Source organism: Canis aureus, chromosome 8 (assembly GCF_053574225.1).
Source record: "Canis aureus isolate CA01 chromosome 8, VMU_Caureus_v.1.0, whole genome shotgun sequence".
Taxonomy (NCBI): domain Eukaryota; kingdom Metazoa; phylum Chordata; class Mammalia; order Carnivora; family Canidae; genus Canis; species Canis aureus.
In genome coordinates, this window is record NC_135618.1 from 53,786,326 (window position 1) to 53,809,117 (window position 22,792).

At 37.7% G+C, this 22,792-nt stretch overlaps 1 protein-coding gene across 15 annotated transcripts in view; it reads left to right on the top strand.

Moving 5' to 3' along the window:
- Positions 1 to 22,792, top strand: part of LOC144319120 (phospholipid-transporting ATPase ABCA3-like) — a 198,089-nt gene that overhangs the window by 149,233 nt on the left and 26,064 nt on the right. For 14 of the 15 annotated variants that reach the window (XR_013385024.1, XM_077906919.1, XM_077906929.1 and 11 more), the window contains 5 exons: positions 1,053 to 1,275; positions 10,321 to 10,476; positions 12,992 to 13,170; positions 22,047 to 22,172; positions 22,404 to 22,598. Coding sequence is in view for 14 of the 15 variants with exons in the window: in XM_077906919.1 (XP_077763045.1) it covers positions 1,053 to 1,275; positions 10,321 to 10,476; positions 12,992 to 13,170; positions 22,047 to 22,172; positions 22,404 to 22,598 (879 nt within the window). In the remaining variant the exon portion in view is untranslated. The remainder of the gene's footprint in view (positions 1 to 1,052; positions 1,276 to 10,320; positions 10,477 to 12,991; positions 13,171 to 22,046; positions 22,173 to 22,403; positions 22,599 to 22,792) is intronic. The other variant, XM_077906926.1, reaches the window with a different exon arrangement.

The following is a 22,792-nucleotide window of genomic DNA, read 5'->3' on the forward strand; positions in this document are numbered from 1 at the left end:
ATCTCATTGATATTTTTGTTTGTAGACTGATTTGGGAAATATCTACATTTTTACAGTGTTGAGTCTTTCTACTCAAAAATGTACATTTAAAAAAATGTACATTTTACAATTAGTGAAATCCCTAAACATTGTCTTTCAACAACAACAAAAAAATATGTAGGTCACCCGAAATTCTACCTAAGTAATTACATGCATTGCATTTCTCTTGAGACTGAAAGTCTGTGATGACAGAAGCAATGTACCATGCCCATAATACCTAAATACTTTCATCTATGTTATGTTCATTTTTTTGTTGCTTTTTCTACTACCACTGGTACCCTGCTTTCAATCACTAGTAGCTATCCTTAGCTTAACTCTACCATCCACTTTTCAAGGATCTTGCTACATAATCATTTAATAGCTCAAAATAAATAATTCTGGAATATTTGGAGAAACCAGTTAATAACTTGTGTGATGTAGATTTCTGGAAATTTATTTTCTGTAATAGCTCTATAAGTTCTCTATTCTCTTACTTAGATCCCCTCTAACTTTGAGTTTCCCTGTGTGCTTCTCAACTGAGTGACTGAGATGGGAAAAGGAGTAGGAAAACAGAGTATAGTCAACAGGAAGAATCTAAAAATGGGAGGCCACGGAGGGTAGGTCTTTAGCACAGCTTACAGCTGCCAGAATGGAAATCTTGGGGGAAAAAAAAGTTTTTCTATTAGGTGATCTCATTTCTGGAAATACTGAGAATTGCCTTATTTGGGCTTAGAGGAAGGGGAAGAAAGAATATACTTTGATCTTCTTCAAGAAGAACAAAATGGAACCGTTTCAAGTATATGAAAATAAGTAGAAAGGCAAGTAGAGGGTATATGCTCACCTGAGGGAGAAGTAGAAGAACCTCATAGCCATACTCATGGACAAAATTATTTGATTAATAAATACTTACGTGTTCTAACAAAGGAGGATTATTTCTCTTTTCTAAGTGATTAGATTGAATTCTTAGGCATTGCATAGTTTTTCTACTTTGACTTGACTTGTTTACTCTCTCTCTCTCTCTCTCTCTCTCTCAGATGGTATTCCTATTATCTGGATTGGATGCACTGACCAAGAATTACCGCTTTCTGGATACATTGTTCATCTTCATGCTGTTTGGCTGGGCTGTCATTCCCTTCACATACCTGATAAGTTTCCTTTTTTCTAGTCATACCAGTGCCTACATCAAGCTCGTCATGTTCCAGTACTGTGCAGGAGTTTTCAGCGTAATATTGAATGTAATAGTAACCGAAATATCAGGTGAGGACATCACACCATTTACCCCTTTCTAGTGGCATAAAAAAGAAATATGGCCTTGAAGATAAGAACATTACAAAGTTGTTTGGTTCTGGGTTTCCAGGGAAAACTTACACTACTTGTAAGTTAATAACCTTTAATAAGTGCCACAAATATTATAGGCATTATGTTGGGTACAGTGCAAACAATTAAAGACACTAACATTTTCACTAACCCTGTCCTTCAGGCTGTAAGTTCAGGCTCTGTACAATAGTTATTCTTTCATTTTTCCTCCTTTGACTTTGAGATTATGGAGACATTGACTACACTGGCAATGATGGCAAAGAGCAGTTTCTTGGAATATAGATGCTGCCTCTCCTTTATTAAATGACCCTGTAAATATTAACTAGATCTGTTTTAAGTAATTCAGCCATACTAGGTCTTGCAGAGACTGAGAGGAATAGGCTCCTAACCCATTAACTGACCTTAGGCCTTGCCCTCCCATGAAAAAATTCCCTGAGTGAGTTAGAAACCTATTTTATTTATTTATTTATTTATTTATTTATTTTTTTCTCTTATTTTTTTTTTATTGGTGTTCAATTTACTAACATACAGAATAACACCCAGTGCCCGTCACCCATTCACTCCCACCCCCCGCCCTCCTCCCCTTCTACCACCCCTAGTTCGTTTCCCAGAGTTAGCAGTCTTTACGTTCTGTCTCCCTTTCTGATATTTCCCACACATTTCTTCTCCCTTCCCTTATTTTCCCTTTCACTATTATTTATATTCCCCAAATGAATGAGAACATATAATGTTTGTCCTTCTCCGACTGACTTACTTCACTCAGCATAATACCCTCCAGTTCCATCCATGTTGAAGCAAATGGTGGGTATTTGTCATTTCTAATAGCTGAGTAATATTCCATTGTATACATAAACCACATCTTCTTTATTTATTTTTTAAAAAAATATTTTATTTATTTATTCATCACACACACACACACACACACACACACACACATAGAGGCAGAGACACAGGTAGAGGAAGCAGCAGGCTCCACGCAGAGAACCTGATGTGGGACTCGATCCTGTGTCTCTAGGATCACGCCCTTTGCTGAAGGCAGCGCTAAACCGCTGAGCCACCCGGGCTGCCCAGAAACCTATTTTAGTACTCCTTGCACACCTCTTCAATGAGCAATATTAAGCCACATGAGGAAGAACTGATCTCTGAATAGTAGACTAAGAAACATGTAGAAGGATTTATACTCTGGTGCTCATTTACTGAGTTAGTAACATTGCTGTCAATTAGTCTCTGTGTTAGTTTTCTATTACTGTGGTACTAAATTGCTGCAAACATAGTAGATTATACAAATATATTATCCTACAGGTCTATAGATCATAAATCTATCAAAGGGCTCATTGGGCTAAAACCAAGCTATCTGCAAGGCTCCATCCCTTTCTGGAGATCTTAGAAGAGAATTTATTTCTTTGCTTATTTGAATTGCTGCCAGAAATTCAGTTACTTGAAATGGTAGGCCTAAAGTCAGAATTTTTTGTAAAATGGATATTTTTTCTTTTTAAAATATTAGATAGGGCTCATCAGTGAAATCCTCAGAGCTTAGAGATTTGTGTGTGTGTGTGTGTAGTTTTGTTGTTAATCATAAATTTAATTTGTCTATAATATAGATCTATTAATATTTCTCATACCTTGTAAAATTTTTGAAAAGTTTTCTTTTCAAAGAAGTTTTGCATTTCATCTACATTTCTGAAACTATTGGCATTAAGTTGTTCCTAACATTCTCTTGTGATCCTTTCAGGTCTGTAGATAAGCATTCACATCTGCTCATCCATTGCTGATATTGCTGTATTCACTTACTCTCTCCCAACCTTTCCCTCTCATCAGTCTTTGTCAGGATTTTTACCAATATTTTAATCCTTTTTAAAGAGCTACCTTTTGGTTTTATTAATATTTATTTTTTGTGTCCTATTGTGGGGATTTCTGTTCTTATATTTATTTTTCTTTATTTCTATTTACTTTGGATTTAACTTATGTACTTATTTGTAAAGTCAAATATTACATGATTTTAAGCCTTCTTTGGAATCTATAACCATTTAAGATATAAAATTTCTTTTCTATTGTTAAGTTTTTATTTAATTCTAGTTAATGAATAAATAGCATAACATTGGTTTTGGGAGTGGAATTCTGTGATTCATCACTTAATACAACATCCAGTGCTCATCACAAGTGCCCTCCTTAATACCCATCACTGGGGCACATGGGTGGCTTGGTGGTTGATCACCTGTCTTTGACTCAAGTGAGATCCTGGGGTTCTGGGATCGAGTCCTACATCGGGCTCCCCACTGGGAGCTGTCTCTGCCCCTCTCTTTGTCTCTCATGAATAAATAAATAAATAAAATCATTATTAAAAAATACCCATCAAGGATCCCTGGGTGGCGCAGCGGTTTGGCCCAGGGCGCGATCCTGGAGACCCGGGATCGAATCCCACGTCAGGCTCCCGGTGCATGGAGCCTGCTTCTCCCTCTGCCTATGTCTCTGCCTCTCTCTCTCTCTCTCGCTCTATGTGACTATCATAAATAAAAAAAAAAAAAATACCCATCACTCATTTAGCCCCTCTTCACCCAGCCCCTTAAGCTATTAAGTTTCTAATAAGAATTGTTGTAGTTGCATCTAAAAAAGAAGAAAAGAGAAAGAGAAAAAAAAGGAAGAAAAAAAAACGAAAAAAAAAAAAGAGAAAGAAAAAGGAGAAAAAAAGGAGGTGGGGGAAGGAAACAAATCAAAAAGCAAAACAACCACGGGGGAGTATCTTCTGATTCTGTGTACTTTAAGTCCCTTGGCTTCTCCTGGAAGTTGTCCATCTAGCTGGTATTCTGGGGGAGGGGCCTGCTGTGCTGATTTTCAGGTGTTAGCAGTTGGGGGAGCTGCTGTGCCCCTGCCTGGTGCAGGGCTCAGTGGGGGTTGTTTACCCCGTGAGGCCGCAGGAGGAACAGCCCCAGTGGCGGGGCAGCTCTGGAAACCTGGATTCAGCTCCGGCCGGAACTCCGTCTGCAGGGCCTGGAGGCTCCGGGCGGGGCCGCTGATCTGCTCAGCTGGGGCAGGAGCGTCCTTGCTGTCCTGGGCCCTCCCGGCCTCTGCCTGTCCCGGGGGAGGCCGGATCCTGGGCTGTGTCCAGGCGCCCTGTGCTCCGGAGCCTGCGCTGTTGGATTCGCGCCCCCGGGCCGCGCAACCCCCTCCGCTGAGCCGCCGCCCGAGCCTCCCCGAGCTGCTCCTGGAACCGCGCAGCCCCCTCCGCACGGAGCCTCTTCCTCTGCCCGAGCCCCTCCAAGCTGCTCCCGGGGCCGCGCAGCCCCCTCCGCGGAGCCGCCGCCCGAGCCCCTCCAGCTGCTCCGGGTCCCGCCGGGTCTCGCCGTGCGCGCTGCAGCCCTTAGGGAGCTCGGCGCACTCTCCTGGGTGCGCAGTTGCTGTTACTGTCCCCGGGAGCCCGAGGGCATCCTCGCCCTCCTGGGTCCTGCTCCAACTCCCCGCGAGCCCCTTTCCCCCGGGAAGGTCGGTGCAGCTCCTGCTCCTCCGGGACGGGGCTCTCCTGTCCTGGGGACACTCGCCCCGGCCTCAGCCCGGCTCCTCGTGGGGCCCCTCCCCCTTGAAGGTCTTTGTTTCTTTATTTCTTTTTTCCCGGTCTTCCTACCTTGATAGAAGCGCGAACTCTTCTCACTGTAGCATTCCAGCTGGTCTCTCTTTAAATCTCAGGCCGAATTAATAGATTTTCAGGATAATTTGAAGGTTTTCTAGGTAATTTGGTGGAGACAGGTGATTTGGGGACCCTACTCTTCCGCCATCTTGCCCCAATCCCACTATTGACAATTTAAAAAAAAAAATTTAAAGGTACTTTATTTTGACTGAAGATAGGCAGAAACTGGAAGGGAGTTCACATTTGAAAAAGCATTGTGTGAGTTTTTCATTTCTGTCACTTTTTCCCTAAGGAAAAGGCATAGTTTGGAGGTGTGGGATAGCTAAACTCTGATAGAAACCTGCAATCTTAGTTTAAGAATCAGAACACATAATTTGAGATTGCTGCAGCATTCTCTAAATTAAAATAAAGAAGAGGGGACCACAGAGGTTCACTCCAAAATCTCTTTATGGAATATTTCCAGAGGAGAAATATAAGCAGACTGAGGATAAAGCAACTGAACTGATTTTCCACTTGCTGCTTACTGCAGGGGAAACAGAGTTTGATTGCTATCAAGTTAACTGCTTGCTAAAGCAAATTTTTCAGAGGAAAATGAAAGAATCCAAAGTCTTGACAACATAAAAGTCAAAATGTCCAGAATGCAATCAGAATTATTAGATGTGTAAAGAAAGGAAAATGTGAATCATAATTGAAAAGGAAATCAATGAAATGCAGATTATTAAATGATATAAATATCATTATTAGGAGATAAGGATTTTAAAACAGCTATTACAATGCCCATGGAAATTATTCTATTAATGAATGATAGGAAATTTTAGTAGAAATATAGAAACTATAAAATACATAAATTATAAAATTAAAAATATTGGATGGATTTAGCATCCAGTAAGAAAGATACAAATACTTTGAAAGATGATCAATTGAGATTATAAAATCAGAATAAAAGTGAAAAAGAGATTGAAATAATATGTATATAGCTTCAGTAACCTCTGTGGCCAATATTGAAAGGTTTATCATATATGTAATAGAAAAGTGAAAGAATGGAGCATAAAGATATATTTGAGACATATGAATTAGAATTTCCAAAGTTTTGTAAAAGATCTAAAACTACAGATTCAAGATGCTCAGTGTACCTCAAGCAGGATAAATACAAAGGAAACCACACTGAAGGCTATTCAATTAATCCCCCAATAAAGTTAACAAAGAAGGAATATATGAGCGAGCGGTGGGATAAACCAAAAACAAATAGCAAAATAAAAATAGAGCAAGCCATATCAATAATTACATTAAATATAAATTAAAAGGCAGACACTTCAAATAACACATTCATCAAATAAAATCACAACTGAAATTTGAAAATTACTTGAACATAATGATAATTAAAATTTAGCATAACAACTTTTGATAAATGTTTAGCTTTAAGTGGTTTTTTAAGGAGAGAAGGCCAAGAAGTCCTCTCACAAAATTAATAAAATTGGTAAACCCTTAGTGAGACTGACCAAGAAAAGGAAGAGAAAGTACACATTCCTAAAACTGGGAATGAAAGAGGGAACATTATTACAGATCCTCGAAGCATTAAAAAGACAGAGGTTATCACATAGCACTTTATGCCAACAAAGTCAACTTAGATGAAATGGCAAAATTCTTTGATGAACACTAAAATCTCAGTGATCGCCTATCACTGGTTGAAAATTGGTTTTCAACACCAATTTTCTGATATCAAATGGGTGTCCTACAATTTAATTCTGATACTACCTATTATAATTAGCACAGACTCCACAGGTTAAAGAGTTAGTCTCAAAAGACTTGCCTTGCTTCAGGTTCCAGCTGGAAGTCCTGGTTCCCCAGGGTGCCTGCACTTCTGTCTCACCTGGTTACAAATATGAGGGTTCCCACCTCTTCAGGTTCATTAATTCACTTCAATGATTCACAAAACTCAGGAAAATGTTATATTTGTGATTACACTTTTATCATAAAGCATCTAACTCAGGAATATTCAAATGGAAGAGATGCATATACCAAGATATCAGGTGGAGCAGTATACAGGGTGTTTATGTCCTCTCTGGGCTGACACCCTCTCACCATACTGATTATGTTCATCTTCTGAGTTAATGAATTATGTTGGCATGATTGGTAAAATCTTGGGCAGAAAATTAAACTAAGTCTCCAGTCCCTTTCCCCCTCCCATAGGTCTGGAGCTGGGACTGAAGGTACCAGCTCCCTAAACACCTGGTTGGTTTTTCTGGCAGCAGCTCTTATTCTGAAGCTATCTAGGGGCCTCAATGTGAGTCAGCCCATTAACATAATCTCAGGTATGGTCCAAAAAGATTTCTTAGGAATAACAAAAGACACTCAGCACTTACTAAATTCCAAGAATTTTAGGAGCTCTGAGGACAAAGACCAAATATATTTTTTATTTTATCACACTCCCTATATATAAAGGCAATTAAGTTGTTATCAGAATATTCCCCAGAGAAAAATTCTATGCCTAGATCATTTCACTGGTACCGTCTTATAAACTTTTAAGAGAAAAAAAACAATATTGTGCAAAATCTTTCTGAAAATAGAGAAAGAGGGAATATTTATCAACTCACTTCATGAAGTTAGTAAAAACTAACAGAACTGTACGTTTGGAATTTTAAAAATGCACTTAAAAGTAACTAGTCAAAGAAAAATTCAAGTCTATATATAACTTATCCAACAGAATAAATCCAAGAAAAAATAAGGATAAAAGTAGAAGCTAAATAAATAGCAAGCAAAAATACAAGAGAATACCAAAATCACCAAAGATGGGTTCTTGGAAAGATTATCATACTGGCCCAATTCTGGTAAAATGATAAAGTAAAAAAAGGAAAGGTCAAAATAAGAAGTATTAGGAATAAAGTGAAGACATAGATGCTGAGGCATTAGGAAGACAAGATGATATGATAAATAATTTTAAGGTAATACATGTGAATATTTAGAATAATTAGAGTTGTATAGAAATAACTTCCCAACTTGTTCTCAAGAATTTGAAACTGTAAATGGTCTTATAAGCCATTCAAGAATTTAAATCTTTCTACAAAGAAAACATAAGGCCCATATTGCTGTATTAGTAAGTTTTATGAAACTTGCAATAAAATAGAATTCTAATCTCATAGAAACCCTTCTAGAGAACAGCAGGCAAAACACAGCCTCTCATTCTATGAAGTTAGTATGACTTTGACATTGTAGAAAAGAATAGAAAAAAGGAAAATATCAAACTAATGTGATTCTTAAATATAGATGCAAAAATTCTTTTTAAAAAAGATTTATTTGAGAAAGTAACCAATTGTGGGGAGGAGCAGAGAGGAAAAAAATCTCAAGTAGATCCCCTGCTGAGTGTGGATCCCAATTTGGGGCCTGATGCCACAACCCATGAGATCATGACCTAAGCCGAAATCAAGAGTCAGACTCACGGAGCCACCTTAGATGCCCCTTGATACAAAAATTCTGAACAGAATATTGCAAACTGAATTCAGCAAAGTATAGAAAAGGTTATTCATTATGACCAAATTGGATTTTTTTCTGTATGCAGGGTAGACTTAATGGAATAATAAGAGACTCAGAAAGTCAATTAATGTAATTCAGAACATTAATACATTAATGGGTGAAAACCTTGGTATATGCAAAAATCACTCAAAAACATCCAACAATTCATTATAGCATTTTAAGAAAGATCTTATTTATTTATTTGGGAGAGAGAGAGCGAGAGCACAAGCTGGGGGCAAAGGCAGAGGAAGAGGGAGAGGAAGAAGCAGATAACCCCCCTGAGCAGGAAGCCTGATATGCAGGGCTTCATCCCAGGACACTGGGACCATGACCTGAGTGAAGGCAGTAGCTTAACTGACTGAGCCACCCAGGTGCCCCATTATAGCATTTTTTAATAACTAGGAAGAAACTTCCATAACTTGACAAAAAGCATTTATGAATATCATACACAATTCTATATTATTTAAAACATTCCCTTTAAAATCAACATTACACCTAAGGTCCTGATCAATGTAGTAATAGATTAAAATAAAGGATGTGAGATTAGAAAAGAAGAAATTAGACTCCTTATTCAGAGATGATGTGAAAATCAGGACACTGTTATCCGAGATATGGAGAATGTATAGAGAGGCAAACCACAACAGCAGATAGTAATTCTGCTTTTCTCTAGAGCCTACAGAAAGGGTCAGTATTCCATTACATACAAGGTGGCCACACTCTTTATGATTGTATCCAGTTTGGCTGATTGGTATTCTACTCTTATTGGTTCACACACATGCTAAACTAGAAGATAAGTATTTTTAAATATTATCCATGCATTTACAACACATTTTTTCTGTTTTTATATCCCTTCACACCCCATTCATATGGGATCCTTCAACAGTTTGTTAGCTAAGGAATCATATTACTTTTCTTAGGAAGTTACTTTATGTAGGAAGATCTTCCTCTACTCCTAAAAGTAAGAGGATATTTATGTATTCTTTGGAGAGAGGCTAAAATACTTTAATTATAGTTAAACATTTAGTTAAACACTAGCTCCTTGTTATTTTTGGCATCTACTCAAGTGGCCAACCAATGTTCAGAATTATTCTTTCTGGATACTAGATTATATGCATATATGCCAATTGTTACCCTCTTTGGGGCAGGCTTGATATGACTTTACCACTTAGAAAATTTATATCTTAGGAACTTCACTCATTCTCTGTTATCATTGACTGGTCACCTCTCTTCTGTCAAAGTGTCTTACAAATATGTTTTTTGCTCAGATGTATCATTTTATCTTTGCTACCAATAATCTGAGCTCAGTCTTAAAGTCCTACAATGACCATTCACAACCTTAACCCATAATCATGTTTTATATCTCTTCATGTTTATTCATCAACTATTATACACATTAATATTTAGAGAAACCTAAGTGAGCTTTAAGCTTGGTTCTCTGAAGATGTATCTCCTTTCAACTGATATATATATATATATATATATATATATATATATATATATATATATATATCTTTGCCACTGTTGTCATAGGCTAAATTTCCTACCACAACTTGTTTCTATATTCATCATATAAGATCAGAAGAATGAGAAATCAGTATGCATTTCCTGTTCACATCAGTTGGCAGAAGACAGGTTATATGGGTATCAACTTTGCCAAAAGGATTTTCCAGTGCTGTTATTATCAACATAAACTATGTTACAAGACATTATCATATACTTAGTGGCCAGAAATGAGAGTATTGTGAAGATAATAATATGGCTTTATAATTTTCTCAGTTTAATTTGGGAAGATTTTGTTTCCTGGTGCAATTCATTTTGTATAAAGCATGTTAATGTTATCTTCTTAATCATAGGCCAAAAACCTTCTGAAAGCCTTCTACTTAATTCACTGATGGTGATACCCATACATAACTTTGGGATGAGCATCAGCAAATATTATGATAACCAAGAGACAAAGATAGTGTGTTCATCAGCAAACATTCCTGCCTTCGTAAATTGTAGTAAAGCAAGTGAGTATTTGGGACTCACCTCATCAGATACTACTGGTTAATTACTTATTGGATGTAAATAGCTCTACCTATATTATTTTGAATCCTCACAATAACCATCAAGTTATATGTTGTTATTCTCACTTTGAGGAAACTAAAGTTTATACAAAATTGAATAATTTACTCTGTCACACAACTTGTACAAGTTAGAGCTAAGATTCACAACTTATATGCATATTGCATTTTCTGATGGGAAAGAATCTCCATATAGATGAATGGATAAGAAAACATACATTTATGTATATATGCATATATATATATGCATATATGCATATATGTTTACATACACACAATGGGATATTTTTTGGGCATAAAGAAGGAATTCTTGCCATTGGGAACAGCATGGATAGGCTTTGAGGGCATTATGCTAAGTGAAATTAGTCATAGAAAGACAAATAACATATGATCTCACCTATATGTGGAATCTAAAAAGAAAAACTGAACTCCTAGAGAATAGATTAATGGTTGCCAGAGACAGGGGATTGGGATGGGTGAAATGGATGAAGGGGTACAAAAGGTACAAACTACCAGTTATAAAATAAGTGATGGAGATGTAATATACAGCATGATGACTATAGTTAATAATACTGTATTGTATATATATATATATATGTTTACAAGTTACTAAAAGAGTATATCTTCAAAGTTCTCATCACAAGAAAAAACCCTACAAATATCAAATCATTATGTTATATACTCAAAACTAATATATCAATTATATCTCAATTTAAAGAGACATAATAAAATAAAAATATAAACTTACAGATTCAAAAAGCTAAATAAACTTCAAATAGGTTAGAACCAAAGAAGTCACGCCAAGAGACATCATCATCGAACTTTGAAATAAGGATAAGAAAAACATCTTGAAAGCAGATACAGAAAAATAACACATTATCTACAAAGGAGAAACAGTTCTCCTAATTTGTAGGTTTCTCATCAGAAGCCATGAAGACCAGCGCAAGTAGCACAGCATGATTTCCAAGTGCTGAAATAAAAGAGCTGTCAACTCAAAATTCTGTATACATAGAAAATTCTATATCCTTCAGGAATGAAGGGGAAATGACATTTTTAAATGAAGAAAATCTACAGGAATTTGTAACCAGTAGAAACTCTAAAAGAATAGCTAACAAAAGTTCTATAAACACAAATGAAATGATAAAAGAGGAATTTTGGAACATCAAGAAAGCAGAAGGAATAATGGAGAGTAAAAATATGAATGAATACAATATACTTTCTCCTCTTGAGTTTTCCTGAGTTTGGCAGTTAAAGTAAAAATAATAGCATTGTCTAATAATGTTCTCAATGTATGTAGAGAAAATACCTAAGACAATTAGAAATGGGGAGATTAAGGAGATGTAAATCATAGAAAGTTTTCTATCCTTCACTAAAAACTGGTAAAAGAAAGACACCATGACTGTGATAACTAGCATAATATAATGCCTACAGCTATCCCTATAAAAGTATACAAGATGATAACAGTAAAAAAATAAGATAAAATAGAATATGGTTGAATTTTAAAACAACAAAATATATTGCTGCCTACATAGGTATTTTCAATTTGTAAAAATTCATTGAGTCCTACACTTGTGAATTTCTATATACGTAGATAATATGTTAATAAAAAGTTTTTTTTAAATTATTTATTTATTTATGATAGTCACAGAGAGAGAGAGAGAGAGGCAGAGACACAGGCAGAGGGAGAAGCAGGCTCCATGCACCGGGAGCCCGATGTGGGATTCGATCCTGGGTCTCCAGAATCGCGCCCTGGGCCAAAGGCAGGCGCCAAACCACTGCGCCACCCAGGGATCCCAATAAAAAGTTTTTTAACAGTGAAAAAGGTTGAATTGATCATCTTCACCTTCCTGATGAGCCTACTGTTTTCCTAATCATGAATTTAGAACCTTGTAATTATTAATTTTTTCTCATAAGCCATAGAAAAAGTGTCAGCTTTTGAGCACTTCCAACTTAGTTGAAATATTAGTATTCCCTTGCAGGTAAGAGTATTTGCATATGTAGCACATTCCAGGTGATTCCACTGCCACTGCTCCACACTTTCAGAACCATTCTCTGAAGTATTTTCAGAGGAAAACATATTTGGGGGCAAGGAGAACCTCTGCTGTTACCCAGTACTCTAGTGTGAGCAGGCATGAACCCAATGGTTCTGGCTGTCTAGTACCATATTGATAATGGATGCCTAGAACTATAGCAAGATAAAATTCATGGAATTAAAGTATCTTAAAGGATCTTGAACATATTTTGCATGACTTATAAAGTTATTAAGCATACCATTGAATATAGTAATTTTGTGCTTATTTGATAACCACTCTATTTGATTCTATACTACTTCCAGTTTGTTGACTTCTTAGAGTTTTCTCATTGAATTAATTTTTAATTAATTTAATTTTAATGAGAATTAAATTCATTGATTTTTTTAACTTTTAATTTAATTATCTTTTTTCTTTGTTGTTGACATCAGTAACTGAGATGAATGTGTATAGTTTAGAAGATGATGCAATAGGAAGATACTTAATTGCAATGGCTGTCACGGGATTTATTTTCTTCCTTTTGATTTTCCTTTTGGAGACCACCTCATGGAAAGTGAGAACCTTCGTGTATCGCTATATTTTCTTTGAAATTTACAAGAAATTTAACAAGGTAAGTAGCTGAGTATGGATCTTAGAGATAACTCTAAGATCAAAAAACATGACTCTATACATGTGTAACTCCATTATTGAATATAGGAATATAAATCAATCTATGTTGACTGAGATCCATGTGAATCAGAGATCATCACTATAATTTGAACTTTGTGCTTTCAAAACATAATCAGTCAAACATGATATATTTTATAGTTTGATTATAATAATAAGCTTTCCTTTGAATATGTTGTATCAGAGGGCCATTCCTTCCCCAAAGTGCTCATTCATTCTAATTTGGCCCCTGGATAGTTCTAACAAACTCCCAAGCCTTCTTGATTCTGCAAGCCCAGAGAATGCACATTTAATAGTAAGGCTCTATAGCCGGGGAGGGGCAATATGGCGGAGGACTAGGGTCCCCAAGTCACCTGTCCCCACCAACCTAACTAGATAACTTTCAAATCATCCCGAAAACCTATGAATTTGACCTGAGGTTTAAAGAGAGAACAGCTGGAATACGACAGAGAGAAGAGTTTGCACTTCTAACAAGGTAGGGAACCAGGGGAAAAAAAAAAAAAGAAGAATGAATCGAGTGGGGGAGAGGCCCCCAGGAGGAGCCGTGAAAGGCCAGGTGGTGAAAGCCTCCAGGACAGGAAAGCCCAGTCCTGTAGAAGCTGAAACTTTAAAAATCCACACCGAATTCTTCCCGGATGGAAAGGGGCTTAGCAGGGAAATGGAACAGGAGGAGCAGGGAGCCTCCAGGTTCCCGGGATCACTAACAGAGGAAGTGTGCCCCTGGGGAGAGTGGGGCACAGACTGTGGGCCGAGTGCGGTAAAGGGCTGGAGCGCGGCCCCGCAGGGCCTTGGGAGCAGCTGAGGCGGCGGCTCTGGGCAGAGGGGGCTGTGCCCTGCTGCCTTCGGGAGCCAGGGCCCCAGGACTGTGATTCCACATGCACAGGCCCCAGATCCCAAGGCGCCCAGCGGACACAGCCCAGGATCCTGTGCTCCCCCTGGGACAGGTGAGGAGAGCACAGGACAGCAAGGACTCTCCTGCTGCTGGGCGCCCCCAAGCTATGCAGATCAGCGCCTGCCACCCCTGGAGCATCCAGGCTTGTGTGGACTGGAAGACTGCGTAGTTACTGCAGGAGCTTACTCCAGAGCTGGAGAGCTGGCTGACACCAGTGGTGTTGTTCCTCCTGATGTCACTTTGTGCCTGGGATGGAGCAGGGCCATCAGGTAACAGGGGCCTCACAGGATAAATGGCTCCCACTGAGGAGTGCACCTGGCAGGGGGTGGAGCAGCTCACCCAGGTGCACACACTTGAGAATCAGCACAGCAGCCCCTCCCCCAGAAGACCAGCTGGAAGGACAGGGGAAGAGCAAGTTCTTTACTGAGCAGCGCTAGGAAGTTACAAAGGAAGTCGAGAGATTTACAGTATATAGAACCAGAGGATACATCTCCTTTTTTTTCTTTCGTTTTTCTAGTACAACTTGTTTTTAGCCACTCTGCACTGAGAAAAATGACTAGAAAGAACTCCCACAAAAGAAAGAATCAAAAACAGTACTCTCTGCCACAGAGTTACAGAATCTGCATTACAATTTGATGTCAGAAAGCCAATTCAGAAGCACAATTATAAAGCTACTGGTGGCTCTAGAAAAAGTATAAAGGATTCAAGAGACATCATGACTGCAGAATTTAGATCTAATCAGGCCAAAATTAAAAATCAATTAAATGAGATGCAATGCAAACTGGAGGTCCTAATGATGAGGGTTAATCAGGTAGAAGAAAGAGTGAGTGAAATAGAAGACAAGTTGATGGCAAGGAAGGAAGCTGAGGAAAAAAGAGAAAACAGTTAAAAGACCATGAGGAGAGGTTAAGGGAAATAAATGACAGCCTCAGAAGGAAAATCTACGTTTAATTGCAGTTCCAGAGGGTGCTGAAAGGGACAGAGGACCAGAAAGCATATTTGAACAAATAATAGCTGAGAACTTCTCTAATTTGGGGAGGGAAACAGGCATTCAGATCCAGGAGATGGAGAGATTTCCACCCCTAAAATCAAGAAAAACTGTCCAACACCTCGACATTGAATAGAAACTTGCAAATTCCAAAGAAAAAGAGAAAATCCTTAAAGCAGCAAGAGACAAGCGATCCCTAACTAATATGAGGAGAAATATTACATTAACAGCAGACCTCTCTACAGAGACCTGGCAGGCCAGAAAGGAATGGCAGGATATATTCAGGGTCCTAAAGGAGAAGAACCTGCAGCCAACAATACTTTATCCAGCAAGGCTGTCATTCAGAATAGAAGGAGAGATAAAGAACTTCCAAGATAGGCAGAAGCTGAAAGAATATGTGACCACCAAACCAGCTCTGCAAGAAATATTGAGGGGGACTCTGTAAAAGAAAGAGGAAACCCAAAGAAATAATCCACAAAAACAGGGACTGAATAGGTATCATGATGACACTAAATTCATATCTTTCAATATCAACTTTGAACGTCAATGGGCTTAATGATCCCATCAAAAGATACAGGGTTTCAGACTGGATAAAAAAGCAAGACCCATCTATTTTCTGTCTATAAGAGACTCATTTTAGACATAAGGACACCTACAACCTGAAAATGCAATGTTGGAGAACCATTTACCATTCAAATGGTCCTCAAAAGAAAGCAGGGGTAGCCATCCTCATATCAGATAAATTAAACTTTATCCCAAAGACTGTAGTAAGAGATGAAGAGGGACACTATATAATACTTAAAGGATCTATCCAACAAGAGGACCTAACAATCATGAATATTTATGCCCCTAATGTTGGAGTTGCCAAGTATATCAGTCAATTAATAACCAAAGTAAAGACATACTTAGATAATAATACACTAATCCTGGGAGATTTCAACATGGCACTTTCTGCAAATGACAGATCTTCTAAGCACAATATCTACAACGAAACAGGAGCTTTATGTTTTATTTTTATTTTTTTAAAGAAACAGGAGCTTTAAATGATACACTGGACCAGATGGATTTCACAGATATTTACAGAACTTTCCATTGAAACGCTACTGAATACACATTCTTCTCAAGTGCACGTGGAACTTTCTCCAGAATACACCACATACTAGGTCACAAATCAGGTCTTAATGGATACCAAAAGATTGGGATTGTCCCCTGCATTTTTTCAGACCATAATGCTTTGAAACTATAACTCAATCACAAGAAGAAATTTCAAAGAAATTTAAACACTGGAGGTTAAAGAGCATACTGCTAAAAGATGAAAGGGTCAACCAGGAAATTAGAGAAGAATTAAAAAGATTCATGGAAACTAATGAGAATGAAGATACAACTGTTCAAAATCTTTGGGATATAGCAAAAGTAGTCCTGAAAGGGAAATACAGGGATCCCTGGGTGGCTCAGCAGTTAAGCGCCTGCCTTCTGCCCAGGGCGTGATCCTATAGACTCTGGATCAAATCCCACAGCAGGCTCCCTGCATGGAGCCTGCTTCTCTCTCTGCCTGTGTCTCTGCCTCTCTCACTCTCTCTCTCATTAATTAATAAATAAAATCTTAAAAATAAATAAATAAAAACATTTTAAAAAGAGAAAAGAAAGGGAAATACATCTCAACAAGCATCCCTCAAAAAATAGGAAAAACTCAAATACACAAACTAACCTTGCATCTAAAGGAACTGGAGAAAGAACAGCAAATAAAACCTACACCCAACAGAAGACAGTTAATAAAGATTTGAGCAGAACTCAATGAAATAGAGACCAGAAGAACTGTAGAACAGATAAAAAAAAAACAGGAGTTTGTTTTTTGAAAGAATTAATAAGATAGATAAACCCTTAGCCAGCCTTCTTAAAAACAAAAGAGAAAAGACTCAACTTAATAAAATCACGAATGAAAAAGGAGAGAGGAAGGAAAGGATATGTGTGTGTGTGTATATATATATATATATATATATATATATATATATATCAAGGAAATATGATTTCAAAAACATATTATGAGCAACTATATACCAATAACTTAGGCAATCTAGAAGAAACGGACGCATTTCTGCAAAACCACAAACTATCAAAAGTGGAACAGGAAGAAATAGAAAACCTGAACAGGCCGATAACAAGGGAGGAAATTCAAGCAGTCATCAAAAACCTCCCAAGACACAAAAGTCCAGGGTCAGATGGCTTCCCAGGGGAATTCTTTCAAATGTTTAAAGAAGAAACCATACTTATTCTACTAAAGCTGTTCTGAAAGGTAGAAAGGGATGGAATACTTAGGAATAATAATTAAGAATAAACCTAACCAAAGAGGTAAAGGATATATACCCTAAAAACTACAAAACACTTCTGAAAGAAATTAAGGAAGACACAAAGAGATGAAAAAATATTCCATTCTCATGGATTAGAAGAATTAATATTGTGAAAATGTCAATGTTACCCAGGGCAAGTTACACGTTTAATGCAATCCCTATCAAAATACCATGGACTTTCTTCAGAGAGTTGGAACAAATAACCTTAAGATATGTGTGGAATCAGAAAAGACCCCAAATAGCCAGGGGAATATTGAAAAAGACAACCAGTGCTGGGGGCATCACAATGCCAAATTTCAAGTTGTACTAAAAAGCTGTGATCATCAGGGCAGTGTGGTACTGGCACAAAAACAGACATAGATCAATGGAACAGAATAGAGAATCCAGAAATGGGCCCTCAACTCTATGGTCAACTAATATTTGACAAAGCAGAAAAGACTATCCACTGGAAAAGGACAATCTCTTCAATAAATGGTGCTGGTAAAATTGGACAGCCATGTGCAGAAGAATGAAACTGGACCATTCTTTTTTTTTAATATATTTTTTTAATTTTTATTTATTTATGATAGTCACACAGATTGAGAGAGAGAGAGGCAGAGACACAGGCAGAGGGAGAAGCAGGCTCCATGCTCTGGGAGCCCGACGTGGGATTCGATCCCAGGTCTCCAGGATCGCGCCCTGGGCCAAAGGCAGGTGCCAAACCGCTGTGCCACCCAGGGATCCCGAAACTGGACCATTCTTAAACACCATACACAAAGATAAACTCAAAATGGATGAAAGATCTAAGTGTGAGACAGGAATCCATCAAAATCCTAGAGAACACAGGCAACACCCTTTTTGAACTTGGCCACAGCAACTTCCTGCAGGATACATCTGTGAAGGCATGGTGAACAAAATCAAAAATGAATTATTGGGACTTCATCAAGATCAAAAGCTTCTGCACAGCCAAAGAAACAGTCAACAAAACAAGACAACCTAGAGAATGGGAAAAGATATTTGCAAATGACCTATCAGATAAAGAACTTATTAAACTCAACACCAAAGAAACAAACAATCCAATCATGAAATGAGCAAAAGACATGAACAGAAATTTCACCAAAGAAGACCCAGACATGGCAAACAAGCACATGAGAAAATGCTCTGCATCACTCGCATCAGGGAAATACAAATCAAAACCACAATGAGATACCACCTCACACCAGTGAGAATGGGGAAAATTAACAAGACAGGAAAAACAAATGTTGGAGAGGGTGTGGAGAAAGGGTAACCCTCTTGTACTTTTGATGGTAATGTGAACTGGTGCAGCCACTTTGGAAGACTGTGTGGAGGTTCCTCAAAGAGTTAAAAATAGATCTGCCCTATGACCCAGCAATTGCCCTCCTGGGGATTTACTCCAAAGATACAGATGCAGTAAAACGGCAGGACATCTGCACCCCAATGTTCACAGCAGCAATGTCCACAATAACCAAACTGTGGAAGGAGCCTTGGTGTCCATAGAAAGATGAATGGATAAAGAAGATGTGGTATATATATACAATGAAATATTACTCAGCCATTAGGAATGATAAATAACCACCATTTGCTTCAACGTGGATGGAACTGGAGGGTATTATGCTGAGTGAAGGAAGTCAATCAGAGAAGGACAAACATTATATGGTTTCATTCATTTGGGGAATAAAAAAAATAGTGAAAGGGAATAAATCGGGAAAGGAGAGAACATGAATGGGAAATATCAGTGAGGGTGACATAACATGAGAGACACCTAATTCTGGGAAACGAACAAGGGGTAGTGGAAGGGAGGTGGGCAAGCGCATGCCGTGACTGGGTGATGGGCACTGAGGGGGGTACTTGATGGGATGAGCACTGGGTGTAATACTGTATGTTGGCAAATTGACCTCCAATTAAAAAAAAAGTAAGGCTCTATAGTAGTTGCTCTCTAAATCTAGTATTTATCAGAATCTCCTGGAAGTCTTCTTAAAATACAAGTTGTTATTCTCTGTTCCGTGAGTTGCTAATTTTGTGGACCTGAACTTGGAAATGTAATACATTCTCAATTGATGCTTCTGCTGCTCCTTCACACTTTGTGAACCACTGTCTGAAATGTTTTCAGAAGAAAGAATATTTTAATCAAAAGGAGCCTCTCTGTTACCAAAATAGATGAAATTGCATGACTCTCCCACAGGCTTAGACCTCAGTCCAAATTCTTACCATGCCAATATGGTCTTCACATTTCCCAGTACAGGTCTGAATGATAGTACTAACAGGGACAGGAAAGGCAGGGAGTATCCAAGATGTGCCTCAAGAAGAGAGGAAGAAACAAAGGCCCAGCCCTGGTATCATCAGTGGAGCCAGCAACTGGTGTCCAGATCTTATGAGTATCTTCTATTCAGCTGAACCATTAATCTGCAAGATTATGTAGAGAATTTCTCAATGGGTAGTCAAAGCCCAGGAACTAGAGTGTCAGACTAAGTGAGCAAGCAAACAGTTGGTTAGAACCAGCAAAGTCTAACACCCAAGGCTGAGGTTGTTATATATTCTGAAGATATGCCTCTGGCACCTACTGTGTACCTGGTATCACACTAGAAGTTGGACAGGACTCAGATTCCTGAGAGAGATCCAGGAGGAACAAACAGATCCACAGACTTGAAAGAGAGGTGAAATACTTCTGTCGAGATGCCAGAGAAGGGGTTTTAGGACAGGGACCAAATCAGAGCTCAGAAAAATACAAGCCAAAGAAATATGTGGTTTAATAAACAGAAGCTCAAAATGTTGGAAGTGCATCCAGGTGTCATCAAACTAAGCTCTGGGTATTGGGTGACACTTAAGAAAGTGATTCCAAGGCATAGAGGTCACTTATGCACAGATGAGGAGGTGGAAAACATTCAAGGAGCTTTTCAGCTTGTCTGGAGCAAAGTTCAGGTTACAGAACAACTGGAAGTCTCAAGCACTAGTGTTGGGAATATAAATTGATAACCCTTTAGAAAATGGTCTGGCATTACTTCTAAAGTGTTCTCTTCATATGCATATGAAAATGAGCACACACTGAGACCCAGAAGCTCCCCTTCTAAGTATAAATCCAACAGAAATGCACACTCATGTTCACCAAAAGACATTTACAAGAATGTTCACACACCATTATTTATAATAGGCCCCTTCAAAAGAAGAGAAAGAAGCAGACCATATGTCTATCAGTCATATAATGGATTAAAAATGGTCTATTCTCACAATAGAATATAGCAACGAGAAGAAACAGGCTATAACTCATATGCAACAGCATGAAATAATAACACAAATATAGTATTGCCTCAAAGAAGCCAGACACAAAAATATATAAAGTAGAATTCCATTAAGAGAAAGAATAAATATTGTACAGAGCCTGGGCTAACAGCCTGACAGACTGGTTGAGTGAGTCAGACAGACCAAGAAACAGACCTTTAACTATAGAGAACAAACTGATGGTCATTGGAGGGGAGGTCAGTGGTGGGGCGGGTGAAATAGGTGAAGGGGATTAAGAGTACACTTATAGTGATGAGCACAGAGTCATATATAGAATTGTTGAATCACTATATTATGCACATAAAACTAATATAACACTGTATGTTAACTATACTGGAATTAAAATAAACTTAATTTAAAAATTTAAAGTAGAATTCCATTTATATATAAATTTCAAAAACAGACAAAACTAATATATAAATTTAGAGTTACAAGTCAGGATCCTAGTTACTGTTGAGGTGATGCTCTGTTTTCTTTATCAGGAGTGATTACATAAATATGTTCACCTTGTGAAAAGTTAATAAGATGCAGACTTATGATTTATATCTTGTCTGCATATATGTTATGCTTTAAAAATTTAGACTCAAAGTGGCATTAAAATTATTCAACATATTTTGCACTGAACTACAGTAAAATCTGTAATTCCTAGAATAGAACCAATGTTAATTTCTTTATTTTGATCAGTGTGCCATGACTATATCAGGTGTTAACGTTAGAAGGCTAAAAATGCATGCTGGAACTATCCTGTATTTGTCTATAAATAAAAATTTTTTCAAAACAAAGTTTAAAATCAAAAAACAGTGATGGAAAAGTCTTAAAGTATTCTTTTATATTCTTTCCACTATGTGGAATTCCCTGAACTTTTTCTCCCCTCTCCATCATAAATCTCCTGATGAACTCATATTTTTTTAATTACTATATGAAATGGTTGCTGGATTCCACTCCTTGGAACAGAAAGAGTTAATATCTTCCCTATTCTTAGCTCTATTTGTATCTTATAAAATATGCATTATTAAATGTTTCTTTAAAATGTGTAGTGTTGTGGTTCCAGTTTTTGATGAAGTATCTATTTTGATAAGAACAAGCTACTTGCTCTTGAATAGGAGTATAATTTTTTAACTTTGGAAATAGAGGATAAGTTTATACATGACAGCTAAAGTGATACGTATGTAGGAAATCTTTTGGGGATGATTTGAACTTTCTGTTATGACATATTTGAGATTACCTCCCAGTTAAGTCTTCCTGAAGCCAACCAGTTATCTAGACCAGATGTCTAAAGGGTATCCATCTCTATGATGCTGTCTTTGAAAATATAGGATAGAGTGTCCAAAGAATTATCTGGGGAATCTGAAGATGATGATGTACAACATGAAAGAAACAGAATCCTGGAGCAGCCTCGGGAATTGTTGAATTTCACAGTACTTATTAAGGAACTCACAAAGGTAATATTATATAATGCCAACTTACCATGATTTCATTCCTATTAAAGAGCATGCCATTAGCATCAAAGATTCATTGTGGTCTTATGAATCTATGTGTATTACTCCAATAGAGTAGAAGAGTTTCTGTGAAGCTGTCTGAGCTCCATAGTAATCCATAGGGGTCTAATGTATTTTTTGTATTTAATCTATAAATATCCTTTGCTATATTGTGCTTTCTGTGTTTTTTTTAAGATATATTTTACATATCCAGCTGTTTTGGCTGTCAGAAATATCTCCCTTGGAATCCAAAAGAAGGAATGCTTTGGATTGCTTGGATTAAATGGAGCTGGAAAAACTACTACCTTTGAAATATTGACTGGAGAGGAGACTGCTACCTCTGGAGATGTGTTCATTGAGAACTTAAGTATCACCAACAATCTCCTAGAGGTAAGACACTATTACTATCTGGGTTGTGAGTAGCATGATTCCTTGGGGGAGAACTAAGAGGCAAGTAGTGGAAAGTGATAGGTAGGAATCATGGCACATATTGATATTGATACTGTTGACTCAGCCAATGGATTTCAGAGAGAGAAATAAATTTTTGAGGGGAGATGGTAGGATAATAAAAATAGCCTTATTCT